This window comes from Hemicordylus capensis, chromosome 6, assembly GCF_027244095.1.
Source record: "Hemicordylus capensis ecotype Gifberg chromosome 6, rHemCap1.1.pri, whole genome shotgun sequence".
NCBI lineage: Eukaryota > Metazoa > Chordata > Lepidosauria > Squamata > Cordylidae > Hemicordylus > Hemicordylus capensis.
Genome location: NC_069662.1, coordinates 111,717,201 through 111,739,149, shown reverse-complemented (window position 1 = coordinate 111,739,149; position 21,949 = coordinate 111,717,201). Strand labels below are relative to the sequence as shown.

Genomic DNA, 21,949 nt, shown 5'->3' with positions numbered 1-21,949 from the left:
GAAGAAGGAACTCTGACACAGTGAGCCGGGTGAGACTGCCAAGCTAAGGACAGAGGAGCAACAGGGTGGCAGATGCCAGAACCCCCTTCCTTCTGCCAATTCTGAGGCTTGAGGGGGATATGACGGGTCGATGGAGGCTTAATTGGTGGACATGCTTTTACTTAGAGATGCCAGGGATGGAACCTCAAACCTTATGTATACAAAGCATGTACTTTATCTCTGAGCTATAGCTTCTCCCTGCTTCTTCTTTGCCTTCTGGAGTGCAGGCTACCAGCTGAGCGTTGGTGCTCCTTGAGCTCTGCAGCAGCTAACACAAATAGGTTAATGTTATTTAGGACCATTGGTGCTGGTGGTATATCAGTTGTCACAAGCAACAATTATCAACTGCTGTAAAGCATCAGTCCCAGCACCAACTTGGTGGCCTTGCACAACTGGTGAAAGGAGCTGACTTCTGGACCACATGGAGTTCTGTAGCAGCTATAGAGGTTGTTCCCACATGCAAGCAAAACCAGGCTAGGGAAGTTTATCCCAGTTTTGCCTGTGCATAAGAGCCACCAGGAGCTGCATGGCGGCAAACTCACAAGGGACCCCCGGATGCTAACCCAGGTTAAGGGCACAAACGCCATTAGCCCGGGCTAACTGATCATATGTCAGTGCCGCTTAGCTCCGCGCAGCACCCACGCATCAGTAGCCTCCAGGCTGGCATCAGCCTACTCCTTACAATGCAGTACGCACTCGCATGGTGCATTATGGGAGTTCTGGTGTCTCTCCCCCCCCCCCAAACCTCCCTGCTGCCAGCAGAAGCCAGCAATCATCTGGGCGGGTGATCAACCCATCCAGCAACAAGGAGAGGATCATCTGCAGGGTAGGTAAACTTGTTGAGGTTTCCTCCCCTCTTCTCTTCAAGCAATTCTCACCGATCTTGAGAAAGGGCTCATACTATGCCAGTAGGTGCCATTCTGTCATAACCATGGTATGAGTCCTTTTTTAAAGGCACTAGTGCTTAGTTTCTTAATTATCTGTGATACAATATCAGTGATTTATTTTTTTAAAAAAGTAAAAACTGGGTAGCTTTCTTCCTACCTTGCTTCCATGATCAGTGTGTAGAGCATCATGGGGTTGGGTGGGGAGAGCGGGTTTAGCCCGTTCTTCCCATACACAAGCAGTCGCTTGTTGCTGGGTGGCCAGATCAGCCGCCCAGATGAGCAGTGGCTTCAGTTGGGCACTCCCGTGCCCAGCTGTGGCTCTCCAGGGAGCTCCAGGGGAAGGGGAGCACCACCGCACAGTGCCCCAGCCCCCCGGAACCCCAGGAAGACACTCCACGGATGCACAGTGCCTTCCTGGGGACCCCCCTCCCCTTCCCTCCTACCCCTAGTGCCTGCAGCTGCGGCTGACACACAATTGCAAAAACAAGGTTAACGGAGCACTTGCTCTGTTGACCTTGTTTAAGGGCAGGGGTTGTTAGGCGGGCTGGCCGCCATGGAACCACCAGTTCCGATGATGACTAGAAACCAGGCTGGGCTCCCTTAGCCTGGTTTCCAGTGATTGTGGGAATAGCCTCATCCACTTCTACCCAGGTTTTCCTCCTACCTTGCTTCCGCACAACCAGAAACTAGGAGCACACACAGCTCCCAAAAGGTCATTCAGTTTTTGCTTGTGTGAATGACCTCAGTATCTTCTCCCATATATGTAATTTTGGCTTTCCAAATTGGGAGCACTTTATTCAGCTGCTCTGTGACCTCCATTCATTTGGCATCATTGGTATGAATCATGATTGCACAGTAGCAATGTTTGGTTAATCTTACCTGATTCACTGACATGTTTGTTTTTATTTCTAAAGCAGGGATACCTTATGAAAATATATTATAATTTATTATTTTATTTTATTACATATTTATATATAAATTATAATTTATATAATTATAAATTTATTTTATAATTTTATATTTTTTAATTATATACAATTAAATTGTATAATTTAATTATACAATTAAATGGCTGTAACTAATCTGGATAGCCTGTTTTGAATGTGCAGCTGTCAAGAGCCGCTGAGGTTTAAAATTCCTTGGTTTTCTTCATTTCAGTTACTCAGGATCCTAATTTTCTCCTTTAAAATGATAAAATAGATTGAGGAAATGTGGAATTTAAACCAAAAATAATAATGTTGAAGTTCTTACCTGTTTGTTGCTGAACCTGTTGGCTGCAGCCTCCCAGTCAGGGGTCTGCTCATGTGTCGCAGTACGCTGTGGCAGCACACGAGCAAAAAAATGAGGTTAACGGAGCACTCACTCCGTTAACCTCATTTAAGAGGAGGGGGAATTAGGCGGGCTAGCCGCCTTGGAACCACCAGGCTCACTCATGAGCCTGGTGGTTCCCACGATCAGTAGAAAACCGGCTAGGCTCCCTTAGCCTGCTTTCTACTGAACATGGGAATAGATTCAATGAATAGGAAGGGAGGGAGGGAGAGATATGTTTGCATCTTCTCTCTAGGAGGAAAGGAATAGGTGCTGACTCACTATAGTGCTGACTCACTATAGGAAGTGCTGACTCACTATAGGAAGTACCTGAGGAATCAATGCAAGGGTCATAGAGTAGAGGCAAGCAGGGACAGGTAAGGAGACCCTCACTAACTACCTCTACTCCCAATGCCCCTAGTGGTCATTAGGATAGTCGGTGCAAAAGGTCAGTGCACTGGAACTCCCATCTCCAACATTCAGAGCTGATACTTGCAAGCTTCAAAAGTGATGTGAGGGAGGAGGGAACCCTCTTCTTTATTTGTGCTCCTGGCAAAGATTGCAAAGGTCAGATTGGTCCTGAAAAGCTGCTCCAGTGGCACTAATGGGGCCTTTTCTTGCCCTGCTGGTACCCCAATAATCTGCCACCTGAGGCAACCAGTTCATCTTACCTCATATAAGGGCACCTTGTCTACACAAACATCTGCCTTAAGCCAAACTAGATGTGACACAGGACTTCTTTGATCAGGATGCCCACATTTTTGTTTCTTCTTTCAAAACAGCTCCGTGTGGCTCTAATTTGATCGGGGAGGTGGCCCTGAAAAGACTCCCCCCCAGTAGGTAGTGGCCACTACCTGAGAGGATTTTGTATGCAAAGCACTGGGCACACATCTAGAAGGAGAGAGAGGAAGGCTCCACTGGGCCCTATGGTGCTCCCTCCACGCATTCACAGCAATGCTTCTCCAGTGTCTTTACTTTTCTTCCACTACAAAAGTAAAATTAAGAGTGATGCCTCAGAAGCAGAAGAAACAACCTTTGGTTGTTATTTATATGGCTCTTGCTGCTGAGGGAGTACTGGAGGGAGGCATCAGTTCCTGGGTATGTAATAGTTCTCTAGCTCACCAGAGATGCATTATAAAAGGCACCAAAATATAACACAAGCTGTAATAATGCAGAGAGAACAAGCTGATGAAGTGAAAAATTAAAATGCAGAAGATGAGTTAGTGAAATTATCGTGGGAATATTATATTCAATTATTGAGTTTAGTTACATTAACAATTATAGCTAACCTAAGAGGTCCTTCAGATTGCATTTGTCTCTGTGGGATGCAATTTAGGGATTTACATATTTCATTCAAAAAAAGAAAAAACATGCTCCTGCTCAAAAGTGGAAAGAGACAAACATGTATGAGTCACTAAGCTTTTAGGTGATACAGTAATCCCTTGTTATATGCTCATGTATTTTCCATTACCACACAGAAAAATCCCTAGGAACAAAGCATATGGCATTTGATCTACATTGATATTACCAGCATTCACAAACAGAATTTTGTACTTCCTAATACTAAGCATATTAGCAGTCCAGTTTGGGTGCAAAATGCAGTTCTAAGGCTAAGTTTGTGTTTTTATGTTTTTATGAAATTAGATCTGGACAGCATTGGACATAGTAATTGGTATAAATAATAACATTCTTTCCATGTTATTTTGTGCAACATATAGGGATTATCCTGTGACCTGAAAACAATGTAACTAACTAATCAAAGCCCCTTCAAATGTAGGAAGTATGCGCTGTTGAGTAGATGGAAAGTCTGAGGAAGTTTTAAGGTAGAGTTGTGCCGTTGTGTCGGTGTCAGCTCCTGGCAACCACAGAGCCATGTGGTTGTCTTTGGTAGAATACAGGAGGAGTTTACCATTGCCATCTCCCACGCAGTATGAGATGATGCCTTTCAGCTTCTTCCTATATCGCTGCTCCCCGATATAGGTGTTTCTCATAGCCTGGGAAACATACCAGCAGGGATTCGAACCGGCAACTTCTTGCTCACTAGGCAAGCCATTTCCCCACTGAGCCATTAGGTAGATTGAGGAAGTTTTAGAAGATTTTTACTTGTCTGTATGCTGTCATTCAAAATGGGCTATATAAAATTAGGATTGGCACTGAATTTCTCCAAAGTGAAATTCGAATGTGAATTTCAGGATTCCTTCAAGGCAGAACTGCCTTGATAAAGAAAGAATGGCCAATATCACATCTTGAGAACATTTTTAAAAATGGAAATATGACAGAGTTAACAAATCTTTAAGGGAATACAGGTTTGTACATAAATCCTATTTTCCACTTTAGTATCTAAATAAAAATGAATGAACTATGAACTACGGATATTTACATACCGCTCTTCAACCAACGTTCTGAAAGCGATTTACACAGAAGAATAAATAATACATATATAAAATGGTCCCCTGTCCCCAATGGGCTCACAATATGAAAAGAAACATAATGCAGATACCAGCAACAGCCAATGGAGGTATGCTGTGCTGGGGCTGGCTAGGGCCACTTACTCTCTCCCTGTTAAATACAAGAGAAAAAACACTTTAACAGGTGTCCCTTTACTCAGCAGGGATAATAGATTAAAACATGGAGGCTCTACATGAGTGTAGTGTAGAGCCTCAATGTGATGATTCCCATGGGGGTTGTGGAGGCGGATTCCTCAGATGAAGACACAGAGCAGGGACAGCAGATTGAAACTCCAGTCGACTCAGCAGAGCCAGAGCTGACAGGCCTGCAGGCCCTTCTGCTTCCTTCCTTCCTTCCCTCCCTCCTCCTGATGAAGCCTCCAAGGCTGCTGAAGTCAAGGTGCCTGCCCCAGATCCCAGACAGTGACGTTTGGTCAGAGTACAGGCTCAGAGGGAGGAACACTGCAGGTCAGAGAGGATGGCCAGAAGGAACAGGTGTTCCATCTCTGACCCGGCTGCATCTCCCTGACAAGGCTCAGCGGCAGTGATGGGCAGGACTCTTAGCACACTGCCTATTTAGAGCAGCCTGAAAGCTGGGTCTGTGCTGGAAACAATGTCCGTGGTGACCGGCCCTTACCGTGAGCAACCTTGACCTGGAAATCTGGAACTCCTTGTTGTGACTGACCACGATTTGTGTTCACCTGATCCTGACGACCATGGAATCCCCAGTACTGACTTCTTGCAATGTTTTGTGACTATGCTTTGTGTCTTTTCCTTCTGTTGGCTCTCCCTTCCCCTCTGAAAAGAGTGGTTTCACAGCTGCTGAGCAGTCGGCCAACGCAGGTCATTACACTCAAGGGGTTTGGCAGGGAGACTGGGCTTAGCCCACTCTCCCTGCACATGAGCAGTTGCTCGTTGCTGGGTGGCTGGATTGGCCACCAACATGAGCGGTGGCTTTGATCGGGTGCTACCGTGCCTGGCCGCAACTCTCTGAGGAGCTCTAAGGGTCGGGGGAAGGGAAGCACCGCCGCATGAAGCCCCAGGAAGGGGCAAATGCACAGTGCTTTCCTGGGGTCCCCCCTCCCCGCTGCACACGATAAAAGAAACAAGGTTAATGGAGCACTTGCTCTGTTAACCTTGTTTAAGGGGAGGAGTATTTAGGCAGGCTAGATGCTGTGGAACCATCGGGCTCTCCCACAAGCCTGGTGGTTCTGACGATCACTAGAAACCGGACTGGGCTCCCTTCGCCCAGTTTCTAGTGATTGTGCACATAGCTTCATGGTTATATGGAATCCGGAGTCTGGAGAACTATTTTCCTATTGTGGATAAAATTTATGTCCTCCAGCTCAGGTTTGGCTTTCCTCATTAAGACTGATTCATTTAAATTTAAATAGTTTTCATTGATAAGTGATAAATTAACTTACTATGGGTTTTCTCCAGAGGTTCTGCTGCAGACGGGCAATGACCAGGCTAAGGGGGAGATCAAACAACTAATCACTGATGTAGGATTACAACAGGAAGCTGCTTCTGTCTCTAAGACCGTCTATCTTGGGGCACAATTGTTTAATCTCAAGCCAGCAGGCTATCTGTAATCTATTATTATCCCCAAATTCAGACGTGCATTGACATTAGCCCGAATGGATGCCCTTCCATCTGCCGCTTTAGAGGGCAGGTTCTAGGGCATCCCTTTCCCTGCCCGCCTCTGCCCTTGCAGTTCTGGCCAAGTGGAGACCAGTACACATTCGATTTTACATTGTGATTTTTTTTAAGGAAGCCCGCTTGAGATTAATCTTGTAGGACACACTGATGATTTTTATTTTAAGTTTTTATTACTTCACTCAGATGAAAAAAATATTAATATAGTGGCCAGGTTTTGTTTTATAATCTGCAAAACTCAATCTGATCTTTAGCAATGCATTTCATAAGTAGTTTATATATTTTTCTCTTCTTTTTAAATTGTATTTGCACAATGCATTGTTTGTATTTCTTGTATATTGGTCTACGACCGTAATAAAGTTCTGTTCTGTTCTGTTCTGTTCATGGTCATTACAAACGTCATTCCAATAATTTACCAAAAGGAACCTACGTCTGAATAAAGCAATCCTTTTAAAAAGCAATATATCTGAAATATAAACTAACTTTACCTCAAGAATATTTCTTCTTCTCCTCTACCCAATCCTGTGTGTTGAGGTGAGGGGGTAGTCTATAACTGAGTGTAGGGTCACACAACTGTCCCTCCACCCCTATGGGGAAGAGGAACTGGCTGGGTGACAGCTTGCTTTTCACTCTTCACTGATGTATGAACATATGAGGTGGATGTAGTAGGTGGGTGTGTAAAAAGGGTGCTTCTAAGCCAAGGGAATCAATCCATGCATGCAAGTTTGCCTGTGTGACAGTGGGGAGTTCGTGATATTGTTTGCATAGGGGCAAAACAAAGGCCATGCCTAGAATGTTTTGGTTTTCACCATGGCCTTACAGTTCTTCTGAAGCAAAGACATGGGGGGGGAAGGTGGGGGCCCAAGGGTGCATCTTCACTTCTTGTCCCAAGGCCCACTCTAACCTTGCTAAACCCCTGACCTGCATCCATTACAAGGATGGAGACATGTGTCTTCACTGACAACATCACACAGGCAAGATATTTAAGGCTGGTTGTCCTTCTTAGCGGGTGCATTCTGGTATCCTCCCCCGCCCCACATCCTCCCACCCATCCACCTTGCTGTGTGGGTTTATCAATCTGTTGTTTTCAGGGCAAAAAAGGGTTTTATTTTTGTCCTCGATCCAAACTGGCTACGTGAAGGTTTCTTGTCAATTTTGCACACCATATGATGGGATAATATCCCTTATTTTGAAGGGTTTATGATAAAGGTGTTATTTAGCTTTTAGATATGTCGCAACATTATTTCAGTGAAGGTTGAAGAGAGCAACTATAAAGTAGGGCAAGCTGATGAGCAATCTTCCATAGATTAGCCTATCACAATCACGTGGCTTGATGGTTCCTGGGGCTGGAATACCCCTTCGGCCTGGCCATCTCCAAGATTCAGGTGTCCCTGTGATCATGACTCATTGAAGCCTCCTTCAGCACATCATTGTGTCTGGGCAGTGAGGAACCTACTGACCATTGCTCTGGAAGTCACCTAGAGACTGAGGTGAACCTGGTGGAGTCTGAATCACCACTGCCTTTTCCTAAGTGTTTGCTACGCATGCTGATGAAATGATAGGCACATTTAAGTTAAAGACTATGAAAAAGGTTTAATATGGTTGTGACCCAACAAGTCTGTGTCTCATGTATTCCTTCTGGGGCCTATGGACAATCTGCTATGACTGGGTGGCGGGGACTAATCTTCCTTTTTAAAGCATGTTTGAGTTTATTCAGATTCACTTGTCTTCTAAGTGAAACAAACAATTTCTAGATGTTCTACTTCCTCCTTATTGTCTTTCTTCCTTAGTGGTCAGCAAGGCTACTCAGTCTGTCGCCATCACCCTTTATAAAGGATTTAAGAGATTAGAAACTAGGACATCTCCTCAGGTCCTCTTATAATTAATTCCTCTGATATTCGAGGCAGAGGCAGACAGGTGTAACCATGGTTATGTGAATAGTGTGATCTTTAAACTCCCTGCTGTTTACCAAGTCTGTTTCTGTCTTTGTTTGTGTCTGTGTGACTGCTTTGTGTTTGGAGATGAAGGACACATAGTGTGTGTGTGGGTGGGAGGGAATTAGACAGGAAGACAAACACTCATCACCTTCACAGATAGCCCACTAACTTGAGATTTTTTTCTAAAGGCATTCATTCTCGTAAAATCCTAGCTGGATCTCTACAACCTTTTGAGAGAACTATAAGTATTTTATCGGCTATAAATACCATAAAGCAGCAGAAAAGTACAATTTATTTACATTTTGAGAGAGTCAGCTCTGTGTGTGCAGTTTATGTAGAAACTGAACCAACTACACCAGAGCAGAGAACTAAAATAAAGCTTCAAACTAGTGCAAACTTCATTGGGAGCAAATCAATTAGGGATGTGCATGAAACAAATTTTGCATTTTGTTTCAAGCTCAAAATGAAACACAAACAGCCAAAACTTTTCATTGAAACAGCTGTCTTGTTGAAACAAAACTTGAAACATTTTGAGTGTTTCGGCCATAGGAAACAACGGGGAAACTAGAGACACCCCATTGTTCCCCATGGGTAGCTCCTAGGGCACCAACGTGGGTTGGGTGGTACAGCATGATGGGTGCTAACAACTACACAACCCACAAAAGAAATGGGCAAGCGGACAATTTTAAAAATGTTTTTAACCTTTTCCCCAACCCCCCTCCCCCATAGGATCCTAGGGGGGGTTGGGGAAAAGGATAAAAATTTGTTTAAAATTGCCTACTTGCCCATTTCTTTTGTGGATTGGGTGGTAGGTAGCACTCATCATGCTCTACCTCACAACCCACTTGAGAGTCCCTAGGAGCTACCCATAGGGAACAATGAGATATTTTGAGTTTCCTCATTGTTCCCTATGGCTGGAACAAGCTGCTCTCACAGAGTGCACCACAAGTTTTGCATTGCAGTTTGCAGTGCATTTTGCAACTCTGCCTTGAAAGACACTGCAGAAGCACACAGTAAAAGGGAATCTGTCCCTTCCTTCACAGCACACACATTTCAAACACATTCCAAATATGTCCAAAAAGGAATCACTGACCCAGAATCCACTGTCAGCAACAGTGCCTGTGCTGCAGTAACATCATTGGCACAAGTTGCTCTCACACACAATTACGACTCCTTCTGTTACTTCTTAGCATTGCAACAAGCATAGCCATAAGCTTAATTAGAGCAACTTTAGCCACATTTTGACTGAGTATACTTTGCAATGAAGATTGCAGAGCAGACCAGAGCAGTGAGTGAAGCACAAGTTAGTCTCAAGGCCCGAGATGGAGTTCATCACAGCAATCACCAATAAATTATCACACACATGCACACGCTACTGTCCATTTCTCACCACAACAGTATCTCACAAACAAAACAAACCACAACTCTAGGAAGGAAGGAAGGCAAGGAGGCGAGTCTCACGATCAGTTAGACTCACCAGAGGGGGTTCTGCGAGGAGAGAGGGCTTAGCCCACTCTCCCTGCAGACGATCAAGGCCGCAGCCCTGGGCGGCCAGATCGGCTGCCTACACAACTACCAGCTCCATCACAGAACCAGTGGGAGTTGTGGGGATTGGAGGCAGTGCGGCCCTCCGGAAGCTCCAGGATGCCCCACGCAAGTGCAGTAAAACCAGATAGTTATAACAGCAGTATCACAATGAAGCTATTCTGACGATCAGTGGAAAGCGGGCTAAAGGTGCTTAGCCCACTCCCCAGCCAAGCCTGGTTCAGTCAAAGTGGGTCACCCACTTAAGTAGCCCTCCCCTAAGCCTGGGTTAGCAGAGCAAGCACTCCACTAACCCGGGCTTTCTGATCATGAGTTGCCGCAGCGTGGCTCCGCACCGCTGCAACTCATGAGTAGACCCCCGACTGGGAGGCTAAAAAGCAGCCTCCCAGCTCGGAGTTCTTTCCAGCATGCCCTGTGTGCTCATGCAAGGCATGCTGGAGCTTCCGGGGGCTGCATGGCCCCCAAACTCCCCAGCCCCTGCCAGCTCTGTGACAGAGCCAGCAGTCATGTGGGCGGCCACTGCGGCCACCCAGAGCAGACTGCTGCTCATGTGCTGGGAGAGCGGAATTAGCCCGCTCTCCCCACAAACTCCCTAGAGGCTCTTCTCACTAATTCTGAGAAGAGCCTCAATGTATTGTATTCAGTGCTGAGAAAACCACAAAATCAATCCTTCCTTCCTTTCATCCTGATGTATCCTCTTCAAGAGAGGCACACTATATGGGCTCGCTCTCTCCCACTCCCTATACATTTTGAAACTTTCTCCTTTTGGGTTCCCTCCTCCCTCCCCCTAGGTATTGCAAGCACAGTTGCCCATGGCAACACTTTATTTGTATGATAACAAGCTGACCAAGAAGGAAGGAGATCACAAGCCAACTGGAAGCCAGTGTCCGAAAACCAATCAGCAAGGGGAAAACGGGCCTCCAAAATGGTGCTTGAAATGTTTCAACTCAAAGCAGGGTTGTTTTGCTTCGCGCTCGAAAGAGGCCCTTTATTTAGAAGGTGTTGTTTCAAGCTCAAAACACTCAAAACAGCCCATTTCAAGTCAAAACATTTCGACTCAAGTTGAAACATTCTGCACATCCCTACAATAAATCTTACAAACTCCATGGACTTGTTTCTGAGCAATCTTGCATAGGCTCAGACTGCAAGACAATTAAAATAAAATATCTGCTTTTTGGATGATTCACCCTGACATTATCAAAGCTGAAAATACAAAAATAATTCCTAGAGTTTGCTAGATGGGAAGTCCCTAGACAGCAGACACAAGTACTTGTGCAGTGGTAGAGAGACTGAAGGCACAACTACACTAAATAGTATGCATTTAAGATCAAGATGTCCTGGGTTATTTAAAAGTTAAAACAAGCCATGTGAGAACCAATGAAGCCAAGGACATAGCACTTGGAGGGGCTGTAACATTTGGAGGGGCTGTAACAAAAGCTTGGAGGGCTCAAAATGAGTATCATTTTCCTCCATTTCATTTTCCTGATCTAAACCTCCTTCCCCCTACGGCTATTTGTCCCAGAAAGAGAAACATACATTATCCCCTGTAAGACAAATAGTGGCTTCAAAAGGGCAATAAAGATCAGGAAAACAGCACAGGGAGGCAAAGCTTAAAAACAAAACAACAACACAAACCCTTTCAAAACATCATGCCCTGATCCATATGCTAGACACCTATGCTAGACACCAGTGCGCAGAAAAAAATCATAATTTCTCTCATAACAAAGGTGTCTCTAGGATGTGAGCCAACATCATTTCAAGTGCCAGAGGAAGTAGCAATGGTGAGATCATTGAAATTCAATTGTTCTGTTCAGAATAGCATCCACAAGTTTATGTGGTTGTTTTGCATTTATCTTGGAAATCTCGCTAGAAACTTATAGAAGTTTAAGCTACAATCACAAGTTAAGTAATATGTGGGAGGAAATACGGAGATTAAGATTATATTTTTATTTATTTGATAGATAAATAAATTTATTTGAGAACATCACTCCATTTAAAAAGCCACTTCTTTTGAATGACCAAGATATCTCTATTAGGGGTGTGCACAATCCCAAACCAGTTCACCTTGAACCAGGCCCTTTTCATGCTTTGATTGCGAACCAGACCGGAGGCAGTTCGGTCTACAATTGAACCAAACCAAGCCCAGTTCAGATGGACCAGTTTGGGATCGAGGGACTATGCTAATGTAAAGGGAAATCTGGTGAGTATTCCCCTTTACAAGCAAAGGTGTGGGCGAATCCTTGAAAGGTGTTCTAAATAGCGGCTGGGGGAGTGGCAACATAAGTAGATGATGGTTCTTACCAGCGCACTGGAGGCCACCAGTGTCATCGCTCACCCCCCTGATGCAGCCCAAGCATGTGACACTTCCTTCCCAGCAACCCACCTGCATGGCAGCAGCATGGTTCCGGCCTCCATGGATGGAAAAGGCCACTGTCCTTTAGAACACCTTTCAAGGATTCTCCCGCCCCTTTGCTTGTAAAGGAAAATCCTCACCAAATTCCCCAGCTCAGTTGAAAAAACTGGTCTGACTGGTTGATTTGACTGAACCAGTTCTGGGACAAGTAGTTCCATTTGAATTTGGTCCGAATCCGAACCGATCCACAATTTTCAGTTTGTGCACACCCCTAATCTCTATGCATGTTGCCAGAAATGGTCTCCTACATGCACACCTAAGAAAACTGCTGAGTTTGTTATCATTAGGGAATGCGCAGATCTATGCAAATCCATTGCATTATGGAATTCACTGTCCACTCAAATATTTTGTCAACTGATTTAGCAAAATGGAATGAAAGATATCTGATGTGAGATTTCCCTTCTGCATGATCCCATGCTCTAAAATTGCTATTGGAAACCAAAATTGTGCAGAATTTGGTATTTGCTACTTCCTCTATTTGTTGTTCTTTCAGGTAATTACAAGATTATCAAACAAGTCTGCAATCTGTCAGGTATGGTTGTCTGATTTTAATATAATGAGCTTAATTCTAAAATATCCACATCTCTTTTGAATTGGAATGTCCCTTGTGGGTGCTAGCAACATTGCACTGTACTTTTTGAAAGGACCCTGTATTTAAGGGGTGCATTGAGATGGAATGAATAAACATGTTTTTGCATGCCCCAATGTTAATTTGACATTTCTAGATTAGATACTGCATGTTTAGTTACTAATATGTATCAACATATCTTAAGCTATGATAATCTTAAGATATGAATGTCTGATTAAGTCTTGAGTCACTCCTGTCAAATTGTTATGAAGTCTGCATGTTGTTCTAACTTATGTGTGGTGTTGAATCTCTCCAAGCTATCATTAGTGCAATCATTTTCAGTTAGATTTTCTTGTCACATTTGAATTTTCCAGTTTTTCCAGGATTCTGAACAAACTTTTAGTTTGCTGAAGATGAACATACTAGTTTCACAATCTTGACCATATGGAACTTATTCTTCCAGAAGATACCTTCTTTAGATTAAACGCCTTCTGTTGGAAGAAGAGAACCTTTAGATTCAATCCAAGGAAGGAGACTTTGGGATACAACTATTTTTACGCTGATACAAGCATAGCTGAAAACATATCACTCTTGATGCATTCAAATAAATGTGTGCAGAGGAGGAATTGAAGCTCTAGCATCAATGTGTTGTAGCCATGCCCCCTACTGTCCCTACTTGCAGCACTTCTGTGCAGGTGCTGAACCTGGAGCGGGTTTCTGCTTGCATTCAACCAAGATCCTAGAGTGAAGGGGAAAACTTTACTCTGTTGTTATGCTCTGATATTTTGATGCATTTCCCCACCTTTCCTTTTTCTGGTCAGTGGTTGTATAAAGAATTATCATACTACTATTACTTTCCTCTGCAGTCACATGCTAAATGCAGAGCAAGCAGGGAAAGTGGCTATGGAGTGGGGGGCATGGCCAGTAGCAGTAGTGGCTGGTGTGGGCACTCTTGGGGTGGGGGAGGCACTTTTAAGGGTAAATTAATTGGTGCTTACCTCCACTCTCACCACACCTGAATGCTGCTCAGAGCAGCAGCATGCTGCCCAGCACCCCCTGAGGCAGGAGATCACCTCTGCCACTCACCTGGCCTCTGTGCAGTTGATCCCCCACCAGTGGCCAGGTGAGTGGTGGAGGCAATCCTCCACCACAGGGGGTGCTGGGCAGCACACTGCTGCTCCAAGCAACATTCAGGTGCGGCGAGAGTGGAGGTAAGCACCAATTCACCCTTAAAGGTGACTCTTGCCACCCTGCACCAACCGCAGCAACTGGCCAGTAGTGTACTCTCATTCTCCCTCTGCCCAGGTTCAATGCCAAAAATGGGCTTGTTCTGGATGACTTGTTGCCCACAGGCCTGATTTAAACATAGTAGGCTAGTTCACACAAGTTGCCATTAAGGTAGGAGGAGCCAGGGTAAGAGAGCTGGGTGCCAGGGTAAGAGAGCTTGGCAACAGTGAGAACTCCAGACATTAAGGTGGTGGTGGGAGGAGGAGGAGGAGGAGGAGGAGGAGGAGGAGGAGGAGGGTGTTGATTATCTGCAAGGAGAGACCTGCCTTGGACAAGTGCACCTTCCCCAGATTCCATCCCCAGCTTTTTTCCAAGGTAGCAGGAAAAACTATCCAACCCAGCTTCCTCCTCACAGATGATCAACTCTCCTCCTCTTATCTATATGTCTGGAGTTCTAATCAGGAGCACATCCCACTCTCCTACCTAAATGGCGGTTGTGTGAACTAACTAGCCTACTGTCTTTCCTCCATGGGTGGAGACCAGTGCTTAATTTTTAACAAAAACCATACTGGACTTCAACTTTATCTAATAGCATACCATGTGCCCTGGAGGTCCTGATCTTTGCTCCACAGTGGCAAAGCCTTGCACTGAGTTCCCCACAGCATGTTGGGTCCCCAGCTTACTAGAGAATGGGGAAGGGAGTAAGTAGCAGTTTTCCCCCTTCCTATCCTTAGCGGGTAGGAGAAAGAGGAGGAGCTGCCACCACATCTGTTCCTCTCTCATTGGGCAGTGGGGATTGGAGAGGGTGAGAGAAGGAGGAGCTGCTATATAAGTCTGTTGGCCAAGAGACTCATGTGACAGCTCCTCCATCTCCTGCCCTCCCCGTTGGCCAGTGGGAGTACCCTAGACACAATGGTGCAGGAAATAATGTTCCATGGGGAAAATGATACAGAGAGGAAAGGTTAACCCCCCAATGCCATGGTTCCAGTCTGGATATTCCCTTCCCATGTCATTATTTTTTGTTAAAATCAGATGAGTGTCCAGTTTTAAATTTGTGTCTTAATTATGCATTCATCCTAAAGATTAGTAGCTTTTAGAGGAGGCATCACCCCCTCTCTCACACACATAAAGAATCACTTTCTCTAAGATGGTACTTGTCATTTACAGTTGTTATGGGTACTTGTATTAAACACATTTTTTAAAAAATTAAAATCTGCTGACTGATTAATTGGGGGGCAGCTTTTTAGCTGAACAGCATGTTTTGAAATCAGTTAATCTAAATGTTGCAGCCCTAATTTAAATTATGTGTAGAGGTGAGTTTTGCTTAGTAAATCTATGAGTAGAATACAGGATATTTATCTTTCCTGACAAACATTTATTCATTTCATTGTAACATTTCCCATATATATTCCTCAGTGGGCTGTCTGCCATGGAGAGAACCTCATGACACAATTGGGCATAGCTGTACATAAAACTGTATTTTTCCCCTAGACAGGGTAAAATGCATCAAGAAATAATGTGGGCTACTGTGGTAGGTTAGGCTAGCTATAATGTTGGAGTTGAATACTTGAAGTCCAGATGCATATTCTTCCTCAGACATTATATTCAATTGGTGGCCTTGACAAGTCTTTCAGCCTAATCTATCTTGCAGGCTGGTTGTGAACATAAAATGAAATATATGTGAGTTCCACAAAGGTAGGCAGGATACAAATGTGATGATAGATAGAGAGAGATGTTAGAGGTTGTTGATTTTAACCCACAATCGGTAAAACAGCAGAGCAGGAATGAGCACACACTCCAGTTACAGAGTAGGTAGCAGAGGATGGTTTGGATATTGCAGCTATTTAGAGAAAACACATGGAGATCCTTGTATGACTAAACACTAAACATTTATTGGTTAAATACACTTAGACAGGAAAGGCCTATCTCTAATCTAAAGGACTACATAGTGGATAGGTAAGGAGAGAGAGAAATGTTTCCATCTGCTCTCTAGGAGGAAAGGAAGGATTGTGACTCAGCACAGGAAGTGCTGCAGAGTCAGTTCAGGGGTCATAGAGTAGGGACAGATAGGGAGACCCTGACTCACTGTCTCTACTCCCAATGCCCCTAGTGGTCATTAGGACAGTTGGTGCAAAAGGTTGATGCATTGGAACTTCATCTCCAACAGGAGAGAGATAGAAAGAACGACAGACAGACACGCCAAGATAGATAGGCTTGGTTAAATACAGCTCATCCATTTAAGATGAATGTAGACTTTATAAGGAATGGATTTGCAACCCATACTGGAGTTAGTACATGCTGCATCAATACAGGAGAATGGAGGGAAATGTCACAGCCCGGTCTGTGTGTGAAGGGAAGCTCCTGCTTCTATACCAAACTTTATTTGCTGAATTATCTTATTCACCAAGAAATGTTACACATTTCTGGTTCGTGCAAGCCACATAGTTTCTCTGTTTCTCAGAGACCTTCGTTAAAGCTCACAGAAGACAATGAGGCTCTTCTCACAATCAGTGAGAAGAGCCTGGATTGTTTGTGCGGGGAGAGCAGGCTAAGCTCGCTCTCCCTGCAGACGATCAGTCAGCTGTCCCTGGGTGGCCGCAGCAGCTGCCCACACGACTGCCGGCTCCATCACGGAGCCGGTGGGGGCTTGGGTGTTTGGGGGCTACGTGGCGCCCGGTAGTTCCAGCATGCCCTGTGCAAGCGGGCGGGGCATGCTGGAGAGACCCCCGAGCCGGGAGGCTGCTTTTTAGCTTCCCGATTGGGAGTCTCCTTGTGAGTTGTCATGGCGTGGAGCAGCACACCATCTGGTAACCCTGGTTAGTGGAGCACTCGCTCCGCTAACCTGGGCTAAAGGGAGGGGTGGTTTGGGCGGTTTGCTGCCGGGAGCCGCTCAGCTCCCGTGGCAGGACACGACGTCCAAAAAGCGAGCTAGGCTCCCTTAGCCCACTTTTTGGCAGTCATGAGAATCGCCTCAATGGCTAACATCCAGACCAAGGCCATGCGTGTGTAAACAGATTATGATAGCACAAGGCTGTTGCACTTGTGCTAAGGAAAGAGCTTGCATTCTAGACTAATGTTGTACTAGCACAACCAGGTGTGCTTGCACAAGGTGTAGAAGTAGACGTCCACATCATGTCATTGCAGAGGTTGACCGAGAGTGCAAGGGATCACACAACCATGAGCATCTGCACAGCTACATGGCCTTCTTGAGGCAGATTTGTCCATTGAACTAGCATAGCATTCGTCTGTATGTCAGCCAATGGAGCTTTCTTGTGTTCAGCACTATTACCCTATACATATATTTAAAAATATATCCTGCCGAAATAATCCTGTAAGGGGCTCTCCAGCCAGTTATAGTATTCTTGCCTGCATGCTCCTCTTTAGAGCATCACAGAGAGTTCTGATCAGGTTCCCTCTGCTTAGGATGTAATATTGTCTGGGGTATGGAGCAGAGCCTCATCAGTGTCTGCCCCAGTTTTGTGGAAGAGCTTCCCTCAGGAGATTTGGCCATATTATTATCTCCTTCAGTTTAGGAAATTATGCCTGCATTCTCACATTCACAAGGGTCCTGCTTAAAAAGTTAATCTGGATCAGTGAGCCCTAAAAGTTAATCCGGATCAGTGAGCTGATTGAGAGAATGCAGAACATCAGGGCAATCTCGGTTAACCAGAATATAACCTGGTTTATCTATCCTAGTGAAATGCTGTTCAACTGGAATGGCTGAACCAGAATTACCCTGAAATTCTGCATTCTCACAATCAGCTCTGCTAAGATTTGCAACAGGTAAAGCATTGCAAAGTGTGACGGAATAGTGCAATGGTTTAAAACTGAGAGTAAAGCATTATTCAGTGCTTCGTTGCAGGCTGGTTGCCATTCATATTTTCCGTCCATTGCGACATATTTCCAAGGCAGGACTGTCCATATTCTCCTTGAAATGCATTTATCTGCCTCTTCTCCTGCTCCATTTGGGCCAATGGAGTTGCGGTGGGGGGTGGGTTAACATGAAAAATCTTTTTTAACTTCTTGGCTGCCTTGCTACGATCCACCAGCAGGGGGAAGCGCCATTCCAAAACAAAAATCTAACTTTATCTTGCATCATTCCAGTTGTGTGCAAGCAAAACTGGGAGGAAATTTGAAAAAAGAATAAAGAGTGAGTGAGGTGCATGAGGAGATCCTTTGGAGTGACAAATGATTTAAATTAATAAATGTATTAGAGGTCATAGTAATCTATTAACGGTTATATGGCACTTAACATAGCAATATAATTATGCAATATTTCAGGGTAACAAGATGTTGTGTTGCTAGAGGAATATCCATTCTGTGCATTGCAAAATTAATTTAAACAACAACATATACCAAAGAAGCTATAAAATGCCTACAGCTTGAAAACTGGGGGGCTTTTGGTTTGATTCAAATGGTTACATAAGAACTGGCCAGCTGGTCATCCAATGAACAGTTTTTGATATGTATATATTAATATTAATATTAATTATCCTTATTTTAGGCAGATTCTAAAGGCAATGGCAGCATAAACAAGAGACTTCCATCCATTGTGGAAGATGAGGAGGAAGAGGAGGATGTGGCAGACGAGGAGGCAGCTACTCTTTCTCCAGTCCACACAAGAAGCACAATGTCCTCCCAGCAGAAGAAGTCAGGAAGCAATAAAAGCTATCTTGGGATAAACTTGAAACAGTTGGCCTCAGGAACTGTGCCCTTCCACTCACCTATTCGAGTTTGCAGTGCAAATTCCTCCAGAACCAAGCATGAAACTGAACTCCATTACTACTCCAAAAGGAGAGAAAAGAATCCGAATCTGCATCTTTCCTCACTGAACAGCATTGGTCCTCCAGAACTCAGCCCTAGGTAACAAGGAATGCCGCTACCTAATATATCCATAATTCTTATCCTCATGCCATATTGTTCCTTATTACTCAGGAGTGTTTACTTGATACTGCTTCCAATAATATTGTTGCCTTAAAATGTCATGTATCTACACATTGAACCCAGTTGTAAATTGATTTAACTGCCCTGGCTCACAACCAAGGAGTCTGCGGAACGGTAGTGCTCTGAAGAGGCTAAGGGTCTCTGTCAGAAAATTTCTTTACCCTCCCGAAACTACAACTGAAACCATGATAGTTAAACTACATGTGGATGTGCCCATTAAAAAATACTCATTTTTGTACAGGGCTTTCAGAGGTTGTAACTAATAGCAATAGTTCACAACAATATATAGCAAAACTAAGACAAATACAACAAACTATTTCAGCCTATTCAAAATTACCAGGAAATCAAGCAAACTAGTCTTAACTAATGTTAAAATAAACATGAACCAATCAGTCTTTCAGTTTCATTTTAGCTGTAATAATTGTCAAAAGGCACCTGTTTTTCAGTGGGTTCTCAACTGCTCATAAAATGCTATTTTTCGCCTGTCCCTGTTATTACAAGGTAGTATGCAAAAAGCCGGGTTTTTAAGGCTCCAGGGAGCTACAAAGTCCCTAAGCCAATCTACAGTGCACACTTTAAGCAAATTCCTGTGCCCTGAGGTAAAAGGAGCATTGCAAATCCCTGACCTTGCCTGAACAAACTCAGGGATGCTCCAACCTGACTATATATATTTTATTGGCCTGTAGAGATGTCACATGGAGCCACAGTTAAAATGGTTCCATGTGATATCTCCAAGTCTCAGGAACATGTGCTCCCCCACTCCCCGGCCAGCTCACAAGTCTCAGAAGACTTGTACTTCCAATTGCAGTCAAGAACAAAACAAAATTGGTCATGATGTCCAAATCAACTGATCTCAGTTTACTCTAACCAGCTTCTTTGAAATAAACCAAGATCTGAAACCCACTTGAAACATTGAAGCTATTCTCATGATCATGGGAAAGCGGGCTAAGGGAGCTTAGCCCGTTTCCCAGGGACCGTGGGAACCACCGGGTTCACAGGCAAGCCTGGTGCTCCCAAAGCGGCTAGCCCACCTAATTACCTCTCCCCTTAGACAAGCTTATCGGAGAGAGCACTCCGTTAACCTCATCTTTTTGCTCATGTGTTGCCACAGTGTGTGGAGACACACGAGTAGGCCCTGACCGGAAAGCTGCAAAAAGCCTCCTGGGCTTGGGGGTCTCTCCAGGATGAACTTGCACAGGGTGTCCTGGAGGTTCTGGGGATCGGCCCCGGATCCTCGCAGCCCCCACTGGCTCCATGATGGAACCGGCAGTCTATGGGCGGCTGATCCCGCCGCCCACGGCTGCCTCTTGATCATCTGCGGGGAGAGCGGGCTAAGCCCTCTCTCCCCGCACAATCACCTCTGGTGCTTCACACCTATCATTTGAAGCACCTCATTGAGTTCAGACCTAGGTTTGTTCTAGGGAAGATAGTTATAACAAACTAAGATCAGTCAGTTCAAGAGCATGACAAGTCTTGGTTTGTTTCTAACTGTAGTCAGTAGTAGAGTTCTTCCAACCCATGCATAGGCAGGGGGTTACTTTATACACATTCTCAAGGCTCAGAGATGTCACATAGAACCAAGATTAAACCATTGTTTTGTGTGATGGCTGAACCATACCTAGTAAAACTTATCTCCAGGCCCACCTAGCCCCACCCCAGTCGCAGTTGCATGCATGTGCTTTCAACCACTCCTGTAGTCTATTTTTTATTTAATCACCAAATAGTAGAAGGAAGTGTGCAAAAGCCAATAAAAGCTTTTTTTCCAGGGCTTAAGGCTCCAGAACTGTGCCATTCCTAAACTAACCTACAGAGTACTTTGAGCTTACAAAGAGGCTATTCTCATGATGGGGGGAAGCCAGGCTAAGGGAGCTCAGCCCAGTTTTTCCCCATCATGAGAACCACCAGGCTTGTGGGCGAGCCCGGTGGTTCAACAGCAGCTAGCCCGCTAAAGCAGCCCTCCACTTAAATGAGGTCAGTGGAGCGAGCGCTCCGCTAACCCCGTTTTCTCAATCGTGAATTGCCGCGGCATGGCTCCATGCCACGGCGACTCGCAAGATGACCCCCAACCGGGAGGCTACAACAAGCCACCCAGCCTTGGGGGTCTCCCCGAAATGCCCTGAACACTCCTGCAGAGCATTCTGGGACTTCTAGGGGCTGGGCGGCCCCCGATCCCCGCAGCCCCAACCAGCTCTGTGACAGAGCCGGTTATCGTGTGGGCAGCCAGTCTGGCCGCCAGGGCTCAACTCTTGCTCATTTGTGTGGAGAGCAGGCTTGACCCACTCTCCCTGCCAAACCTCTCCCGGCTCTACACGCCAATCATGTGTAGAGCCTCAGAGACTATACAGGTGAAACTCAGAAAATTAGAATATCGTGCAAAAGTCCATTAATTTCAGTAATGCAAATTAAAAGGTGAAACTGATATATGAGACAGACGCATTACATGCAAAGCGAGATAAGTCAAGCCTCTGAAAAGTATACAGTGTACTGTGCTTGACTGGCCAGCAAACTCGCCTGACCTGACCCCATAGAGAATCTATGGGGCATTGCCAAGAGAAGGATGAGAGACATGAGACCAAACAATGCAGAATTGCTGGAGGCCGCTAATGAAGCATCCTGGTCTTCCATAATACCTCATCAGTGCCACAGGCTGATAGCATCCATGCCACGCCGCATTGAGGCAGTAATTGCTGCAAAAGGGGCCCAAACCAAGTACTGAATACATATGCATGCTTATACTTTTCAGAGGTCCGATATTGTTCTATTCTTCAATCCTTGTCTTCTTGGTTCCATGTAATATTCTAATTTTCTGAGATTGTGGATTTGGGGTTTTCATGAGCTGTACGCCATGATCATCACAATTATAACAAATTAAGGCTTGACTTATCTCACTTTGCATGTAATGCGTCTGTCTCATATATCAGTTTCACCTTTTAATTTGCATTACTGAAATTAATGGACTTTTGCACGATATTCTAATT

The 21,949-nt window shown here is 44.8% G+C and overlaps 1 protein-coding gene across 1 annotated transcript in view; it reads left to right on the top strand.

Moving 5' to 3' along the window:
- KCNH8 (potassium voltage-gated channel subfamily H member 8) overlaps positions 1 to 21,949 on the top strand; it is a 320,221-nt gene that overhangs the window by 283,792 nt on the left and 14,480 nt on the right. Inside the window, exons 12-13 of the mRNA XM_053265403.1 lie at positions 12,726 to 12,764; positions 18,532 to 18,890. Of these exons, the coding sequence (XP_053121378.1) occupies positions 12,726 to 12,764; positions 18,532 to 18,890 (398 nt within the window). The remainder of the gene's footprint in view (positions 1 to 12,725; positions 12,765 to 18,531; positions 18,891 to 21,949) is intronic.